The following is a 9,796-nucleotide window of genomic DNA, read 5'->3' as shown; positions in this document are numbered from 1 at the left end:
GTTTTTTTGTAAATCTCCGACCATTATTTACATAAAATCTGTGTCCATAATTTTGACATTTGCTAATTTATTAGCAGAGAAAATAATCGGTCAACGATTCTGTGTTTTGTTAATCACCCAGCGCCGATAATCGAGCCGCGCGTCCGACGTCCAAATTTGAAGTGCATGAATATTCATTTTCTATCATCAACTGTGAGTAGAGCAACCGGCGCGTTCACGCCCTCTTGAGTTTGTTTGATCAATAAACAAACTGTCGCTTGAACAGCTGTTAGCACCAATGTTTACTCACAAAATAAACAGGACGGGCCAAAACACAAGTAGTATGCCGATACTTATAAAAGATTTCACGTGGAGACAGACCGAGGAGCGCGTAATTGTCAAAATACCTGTGCGGGGTCCCCCGCCCACCAAACTCGATCTATTCACTTGTGACAATTTTATCAAGGTGAGGGATAACAAATAAATTTTCATTCTTTAAGGTTAGGGATGATTTCAGTCAAAGCTCAACACTGATGCCCGGTTGCAAAAAAGCCTGCAAAATTATAACCATGATTAAATGTCAAGTGAACCAATTAGAAAAGGCTTTCTTGGAAAGAAGGCTTATTCTCTGTTTGGTTTTTGTGGAATTCAATCACGATTGAAATTTAAGAGGGTTTTGTACAACCGGCACTGAAAGCCATATGCTCCATCTACGTTCAACGCTAAACCCACTGTCTTTACTCGTCGATATGATTTCATTTATCATTTGTTTCATTTGGAGTTTAAGGCTGTGCAAAGGCTAAAAATAAAATTTCTACTGGTGATATTTTTTAAAGTTTTTCGATTTGTATATCATCAAGCTATCAAAATGAAGGTGTAAGTGCACGAACAGTGCCAACATACCTGTCATCAAATTTTTGGTTGGGATCGATTTAGTATGTTATTTTGAGCACAAAATCACAAAAATTAAACGACGGTCACTATTGTTTTTGAAATAAACTAAGTTCAAAGTAGCACAATTTTACATGCATTTAACCTATAAGTAGCAACCATTTTGATTATTGAAATCATCAAACTATGATATTCCTAATCTGAGTTTTCCTAACCCAAAGCTTTTCCTAACCTAAGCTTTCCTAACCTACAGCCTTTCCTAACCTAAAGCTTTTCCTAACCTTAGCTACTTATGGTTGCTACTTAAAGGTTAAATGCATGTAAAGTTGTGCTACTTTGAACTTATTTTAAAAACAATAGTGACCGCCGTTTAATTTTTGTTATTTTGTACTCAAAATAACATACTAAATCGATCCCAACCAAAAATTTTATGACAGGTATGTTGGCACTGGACGTGCACTTTAGCCAAAAAAGTTTTCTCAGGAAAACATTTTTTTTTCGATTATTAGTTTTTGAGATATGAGCGCCTAAAGTTTAAATTTTTGGGACAGAACATTTCAAATTCGGTAAGAAATAAATCCATGAGATTCAGTGGATAAATTCTTCATGGTATTGATAATTGAATAAAACAAAAATTTTCTGAAAATATCAATTTTTAATAAAGTTATTCAATTTACCAATAATGACCGAAAATAACTTTTTTTTGGTCACTTTTAGTAAATTGAATTACTTTTTCAAAAATCAGTATTTTCAAAACATTTTTGTTTTATTAAATCAACAATACCATGAAGAATTTATCCTCTGAATCTCATGGATTTATCTCTTACCGAATTTGATATGTTCTGTCGCAAACATTTGAACTTTAGGCGCTCATATCTCAAAAAGCAATGATCAGACAAAATGTTTTTCTTGAAAACTTTTTTATTTTGATAGCTTGATGATATACAAATCGAATAACTTCAAAAAATATCACCAGTAGAAAGTTTATTTTTAGCCTTTGCACAGCCTTAATACAAAGAAGCTTTAATGTATCTTTTCCTAAAGCAAAAGATGCTCTTTTGTATCTTCTCAAGAGCAACGTGTTGCATCCGAGAAGATACACAAGGAACTTTAATGTATCATTCCATAAGCACCAGATGCTCTTTTGTATCTTCTCAAAAGCAACGTGTTGCATCTGAAAGGATACAAAAAGAGCTTTTTTGAGTTAAGTCTCTGGCATAACACAGCCTCCTTATCAGCTGACATTCGTGATTCGTTCAACATGCTCTTTCCATTGTTGGTGATACAACTCTTTCCCATTCATGAAAAATCTTTGTGTAATTATTAGATAATCATTTTTATTTTTTTATTGATTTTATGACCACAATAATGGCCTACTATAGGCCTATGGCCTACGGATCACTATAGTCTCTGGTTAGTCTTCCTTCTTTGTTTATTCGCTTCAATTCTCTTCCTTTCTTCCCAGTACCTTTTCATTCTGTCTGATCTTTCTTTTCTCAGTTCATCTGAACAAACCTGTTGCCTTCACCTGAATTGTTTTTATTGATAAGATCCTCTTTCTGTCAGTGATGGTTACCCTATAGATTTTTACAAATCCTTATAGATTAGACATCGTTAATAGTTGAATTTAGTTCCGATATGTCTTTTTTTTATTTCCACAAGGCAAGGAATTGTGGCTCTGTCTGTTTTCGCACTCATGAATTTTCCAAAAAGTAGTCTTCTTAACAATCGATTCGCTGGGGTTCTAAGAATATGCCCAAAGAAATGAATTCTCTTTTTGCGCATTGCGTCAGCTATTGGTTTGATTTCTCTATAAATCTGTTCTCTTGGAAGGAGTCTGAACTGGTTGTCAACTACATGTTTTTTGTTTATGCAGGTTCTAAGAATCTGTCTTTCAACTCTTCTCATAGTTTCTTTAATTTCATTTCCGTCAAGATTGAAAAGTGTTCACTGCAATACATTGCCTTGTAATGTTTCAGTTTTGTATGAATGGAAAGACTTTTTCTCTTATAAGTGTCCCCAGTTACATGCTAGGGACATTTTTACCTGCATTGTATCTATTGTCTATGAATGAATGGATAAATGAATGCTGTCCCCTGGAAAGCTTTGAAATTCTGGCCTTCCATGAGGCCTTCTCACTAAGACTATATGTGATCGTCTCTCCTAGATATTTGAAAAACTGTCCACAATATCAATAAAACTCCCGTTAATATTGATTTCATTTATACACAAAGGATCAATTATCATGAATTTCGTTTTTTCGTTATAATTAGATTATCATTATTATATCAGATTGCACGATTTTCCAGTTACATTATCCACCGTTCTTGTGTGAGATTTGTCTGAGGGATGTGATAAATGACGATCAAAGCGTCTGCAGACTCCTGAAAGATGAAATAGAATTGGAACTAGTGAAATCCAGCACAGGACAATGGGACCAACTGGAGGCTGTGCTTACAAAAGCAGAAAAATTGGAAGTGAAGAAGAGGGCTGTGGAAATTGCTCAGCAAAGGAGCCAAGTACAGTGCAAAAAAAAGGAAGGTGAGTTCATCATTTTCAAGTCATCCAATCTATTTATATAGAAGCGAAATGGCACTCACTCACTGTCTGACTGACTCACTCACTCGCAGAACTAAAAATCTACCGGACCAAAAACGTTCAAATTTAGTAGGTATGTTCAGTTGGCCCGCTTTAGAGGCGCACTAAGAACGGATATGGAAAAATTTCCAAAGATACACCCAAAATCTGCGTTTTTCCAGCGTTTTTTGCGCTTTCTCAGCTTTATCGAGAACAAATGAACAGAAAATGTTCAAATTTACTATAGAAGCTCAGCTGGGGTGTAATAATGGTGTGTTAGAAGGAATTTGAAATAAATATACGCCCAAAATTAGCAGTTTTTTGTGTTTTCTCAGTTATTTCATAAAGTAATAGACAGAAACCTGTAATAAACCTGCGTACTGATTTTTTTTAATATATTTCCATCAATTATTGAAAAAGGTGAGAAAATGCAGAAAAGCTGATAAAAACGCAGATTTTGTACTTTGACATTTTGATAGAATGAAGCATGCTCAAATGAAAAATGATCTCATTTTGATCTCATTTTCGACGTTCCAGTCAGGGGTCCAGGGGGCAGAGCCCCCTTGCTAAACGGATATGGCGAGCGAAGCGAGCCTGACGGCTAGTGAACCTATATAACGTGATCAGTGTTTTTGAGAATTGAAATTCAATTCATGATTTTCTTTAAAAAATACATCTCCTTAATACAAAAGCCACATGCTTTCACTATCTTTAAATAGCCAAAATTATATTATTGACTTTCAATTAATTGTACAGCTGTCATATTAATCCAGTTCTGGATTAGATGTGATCAGAACTGGATTTGAACTGGATCAGTTCTGGATTAATCCAGACCAGTTCTGGATTAATTCTGTAGTTTATCTTCCAATCAATGGGCTACTTTTGTTCAAATTAATAAAAACAATATAAAAACTTGTAGTATGCTACCCTTTATTGGAAACTTTGAAATATTTTAACGACTATAGGTCATTTTCAAGTTAAAAAAAAAATAGTGAAGAATGTGAGGGAGAATGAATTAATCATAAAAATGAGACTATGAATTTTCTTTTTCAAATCAAATATACCACTATAAAATAGAAAATTATCCTCTGCAAGATGCTATGTATCGGTTCCTCTGTTAGGTCCTGAATTTTTTTATTCATTCATGAGCCTGAAACCCATCACTAATAAAAATATTGTTTTGTTTTTTCTATTTTTTCCAACTTGAAAATTACCTATGGTCGAAAGTAGTCATTGAAACATCATTTTAAAGTTTTTAATGAAGAGTACTACAAGTTTTTATATTGTTTTTATTAATTACATAGAAATTATGCATTATTTACTCTTCTATTAAGTCTCTTTAAAGGATTGAAAAGGTAATTATGTCAAAAATAAGTAAAATATTTCTAATACACACACTTAGAGGATACGATAATAGTTACTAGTTAGATTAGTGCTAGTCTCAATCTGAACAAATTGTAGAATGTGTGTGGGTTTTCTAATTTTTTAACGTGATTTTATCAATCAATCGGAACAATCGAATTTATTTCCATTCAAAAACAATTAACAAACATAAATATAAATTACATTTTATGGAAAGATTAGCATCCGCAAAGAAAGAATCTGAGCGCGGATGCGAGTTGTGCTATTTCATAAAACTAAAAAGAAATATAATTATAATTCTATTCTAAGAACAAAAACAAAAAAATACAATATTACTAAAAATTACTTATAATTGGCATATTACTAAACATGAATAACAAAAGAAACCTATTGAAAAATTTCTCCCGATACAGCAATTTTTATTACTATTATTTTTATGTTTTATTTTGTGTGATTTTTTCTGTTTTGATCATTTATTAGTTTTTATGTTTTATTATTACCATTTAGTTAGATTTATTACTATTTCGATATGCATCTATAGATATCAAAAAAGATATCTATCAATCTATCTATCCCTCTATCTATATTGAGAGTAGCCTCCAGCACGTCTTTCTTCACAATCGTCAAATGAATTCACATTTTTGTGTGTTATCCTAGAGGGAATTAACAGCCTTCTCAAAATGCCTTTACAACAACAACTTTTTTTAAGAAAAATACCGTAGCCTACATCTAACAGCATTCTGTTTTGAAACTTTTCAGAACAGAGATCGGAGCAACAGAGAGCGGCAGTGAGGTCTCAAATAGCTCTGGATACGACAGAGACAGAAGTCATCAATCACATAAGGAAGGCAGAAATAGACCAGGCCATGTGCTCCTTGGAAAACTGGAGACATCAGTCACAGAGCAAGCTGCTTGGTGAGTGAAGAGTGGTGATAGATTTAGAGTGCAGTTAAAATAGAGATAGAAGAGTAAAAGAAAGAGATAGGTAGATTGATAATAGATATAAAATACCAAATACATTCACAGAAATACACTATACAGCCATATAATTAGACATTTGATGAGAATAGTAATGAATAATTCTTGACCACTGGAGCAGGACCTTCACTATTCATTATTTATTCATTCATACAATAAGTACATTATCAAAATGATAGGGAGAGGAAAAAATAAGGTAGCCTTGTGCTATTCCTCTCCCAAATTTATATAACACATAGTCCGAAATAGGTTAAGTCTTGTAGTTCTTCAATTCACAAAATTTTCAGTCCTCAAGTATTTTCACAAAGAAGATTTTCAAATTTGGATGCTCCAAAACTAAACATAGGAGAAATATTTAACATTATTATAAAAATAGGAAATATTCACCTATTAAAAATATAATTTTGAAGAATTTGCCGAAAAACAAACAAGCACACAGCTCTTATAAAAGTGAAGAGTTCCAAAGAAACTGAAAAAATAGAGATTTGATGGAAAATAAGAATATATTACTTAAATGGATCATCCCTCATCAAAATTAAGCTGAAAGAGGGATGAAACATAATATATTTTCATATTATGAGAATATGTTTAGGTACCTACTTTAAATATTTGAATCAAATTAATCAAAGGTTTAAGTTGCACACACTATCATATTTACAGGGTTCTTTGTATTGTGAAAAGAAAATATGTTTATTTCTCCAAAAATGGGAAAAAGTGGAATATCGTGTACCGAAATGATATGTTGATATTTCTATTTTTGTTATCTTAATATGTTTATGTCTATAACTCCGTATTTTGATTATATTGGTCAATTTCAATTCGCTCAATTCAATTTATTTCTTTTTACACACACATACAAGTTTAATACAGAGATTAACAAAAAGAATACATGCAAACAACAACAACAATACACTTTTTGTGTAGTTGAGAAATTGATATTGTGGTAATTATTCATATTGAATGAAAAATACTAAGAAATTGTCAAAAAATCATGATTGACAATGGTGTAATAACCGAAACCGGTATTTCTAATTATCAATAAATCAGTGGTTTTTTGACAATTTCTTAGTCTTTTTCATTCAACAACAATACACATTAAAGAAAGAAAAAGAAAGTGGTGCAAAAAAAGGATGGAAAATTGAAGGGTTTTTTCCAACTATATGGATATCCAAGTATTAGGAAAACCTTCAATTCTTGAGAAGGTGAAAAATTGGCTTGTTTGTAATTATGTTGGCAAATATATGAATGAACGAATTTTGTAGATGAGATCAGAGACAAACAAGTAGAAGACCTACGCTTACCGCCGTATCCAGAGAGGAAATAAATATGTAATACTTATTTTGAAGGATATACTTCCTTTATGCCGTATCTTTTCTATATGATGAGATTCAGTAATGACAGTCCAGGGGTGTATAGTGGAATATCACTCACTCAACTTTTATCAATATTGATTTTTAATAAACAAACAATACACTTCAACGTTGTGAATATGATCCTAATGGGAAGTTGAACTAAATACGATACTGATAAGCAATCATAATTTGATTAAATTATATTTACTATATATTATCATAGAGAAACGATAGCATAAGTAGATATCCCATGGTATAGGGCGTTTATGTCGCAACTTTTACTGCTATCTCAAGCTGATAGTCCACGTAGTTCTTTCCTGTGAAGCTTTATGACGCTGGTAGTCGCTCATATTGTGCCGTTCATACACTCTTACCTGGTCAAAATAGTAAAAATAGACAATAATCAACAGTAATCGGCTTGAGATAACAGTAAAAGTTGCGACATAAACGCCCCCTGTACCATGGGATATCTACTTACGCTATATTCACTCTATGATATTATTTACTATTATATTATTATTTGTTTTTTTGTTAATTGGATTAAAGATTTGATTATAGATCTAATTGAATCTAGATTTATCAATTATTTTATTATTATTCAGGAAATAATTTCATTTTCATTCCACCACACCCTATTATCAATTCGATATCAACAATCAATAATCAATAACTCTATTCAAATCAACACAATACAATATACATAAAAGAGATCAAAACACAAAAAATCACAATCAAAAATAAATATACTGATAAAATACAAAAACAGGATCCATGGCAAGGTGTGCTGAAAAGGAAGAAATGAGGAAAATACATAGCCAACTATAGTTTCCCATGTAATAGGCTGGTAGAGGATATAAAAGTGAGGAATGAATGGTGAAGAAGAGAAAGTATTATTATTTATAGAAGGTAGAGGAGGTATTATTTCCATGATCTACTTATTGTGAGAATAAAGGATAAAATAATTAACGATTTTCTTATCAATTATCCCAACAATCAATGTATTGTTAGGCATTATCATTTTTTATTCATCGATGTTAGTGAATATTAATGTTTAATGATAAGACTGTTGGATTATGTTTAATATTAATACTGATATCCAATAATACAGGTACTGATGAAAAATGTATACTTGTATTTTTTGTTTCAATACTCATAATTATAATAAGGTGAGGGAGGAGTTGTTGCAGGTTTGTCCTTATTCCAGTGAGGAATTCTTTTTGCATTATAGAATGCAAAGATTGACGACTTAGATTATAATTGACAAATCCTTATATCCCTTTCATAGGTGGTCAGTGGGATGAAAAAAATGAAATGAAAAAGTGCTATTCAGACTCTAACTGTTGCATTCACCTAATTCATTTTTGAATGAATATTATAACTGTTAGATATTAAATAAATAATACTCTTTATATCAACCATCTTTATTTTAATACATTAAAAACTTCAAGGATTTGAATATTTTCAAGGATTGAACCGTTTCGATGTCGTTCTCCCCTGATAATGTGTTGTCCAATCTAAGTCCATCAGGTCCCAGTATGTTTTTCAACCTCTTCGCTACTTGTATTTTGCGAGATTCTTCACAGTTTCGGTAGCAGTGAAATAAATTGTTTCTTCTTTGAAGTTGGCAAAATTATTTGCGATATCCCCATAGTATAACTATAACATACCTGGTTTGTTGAACTCCATTTTCAGTATTGAGCTATCACTTCTCACTTGAACACTTAATAATAATTCAATCATTGATTCTTGTTTCATTCTATTTTCGACTAATTCAATCATTGATTCTTGTTTCATTCTATTTTCGACTAATTCAATCATTGATTCTTGTTTCATTCTATTTTCGACTGCTACCGAGACTAGAGATAATAATTTTCATTATCATATGTACGGTAACAAAACTATAGTAGGCTATATTACTCTCATTCTTCTTGTATTATCCACAGCACTGAAAGATAAAGCACATGGAGACGCTTCTTCCATCGTTAATTTGAAGACTAGCAAGAAGAATGATCTCAAAAATAAACCTTCATCAACCAAGAAAGAAGTAAAATCGATAAAACCGAAACCCAAAAACCCGGAGCCTGTAAATCTACCACCGAGAAACAGTGGCACAATAAAAGTATCATTCACTCCACGTGTGTTTCCAACTCCTCTTCGTGAAAGTAAACAGGAACAGGAAAATGAGGTGATGAATAACAAAACACAAATTACTATTCTATCCATAAGTATTTTATATAATATGAATAATATTATTTATATAATATGAATAATATTATTACCACAACATCAACTCCTCAACTACACAAAAAGTGATAGATAAATAAATTCGAGGATGTCTTGATCACTATGAAACAAATTTTTGATGAAAGATGTGTATACAGTACCCTACCATTTTTAGTTGAATTAAAAAAATGTACACCATTTTATCTAACCTAAATTGAAAATATTGGAATAATATTTTTGTCAACATAAACAATCTTCATGAATTGGAGAGCTCTATTCCATTAATTGGTGTCATGAGAAAGCTTTGTGGATAAAAAATAATGTACCAAACAACGTAATATATGAGCCAAAACAATTAAGCCATCGTGAAAATATCTACATACAGATTAATATCTCACCCTCTCTCTCTCCCTCCTGGTCGTGTGTTACTGGGA

The 9,796-nt window shown here is 31.9% G+C and overlaps 1 protein-coding gene across 1 annotated transcript; it reads left to right on the top strand.

Annotated features, from left to right (window-relative positions):
- Positions 1-295: 295 nt before the first annotated feature.
- Positions 296-9,324, top strand: LOC120356618 (dynein assembly factor 4, axonemal-like; the record flags this gene model as incomplete). Its single annotated transcript, XM_039445574.1, has 4 exons — positions 296-445; positions 3,180-3,411; positions 5,569-5,724; positions 9,083-9,324. Coding segments are annotated over exons 1-4 (753 nt in total), but the record flags the coding sequence as incomplete, so codon positions are not given.
- Between the last annotated feature and the right edge of the window lie 472 nt (positions 9,325-9,796).

The sequence above is a fragment of the Nilaparvata lugens genome, unplaced genomic scaffold (genome assembly GCF_014356525.2).
Source record: "Nilaparvata lugens isolate BPH unplaced genomic scaffold, ASM1435652v1 scaffold7290, whole genome shotgun sequence".
NCBI classification, from domain to species: domain Eukaryota; kingdom Metazoa; phylum Arthropoda; class Insecta; order Hemiptera; family Delphacidae; genus Nilaparvata; species Nilaparvata lugens.
This window is presented reverse-complemented; position numbering and strand designations above follow the sequence as displayed.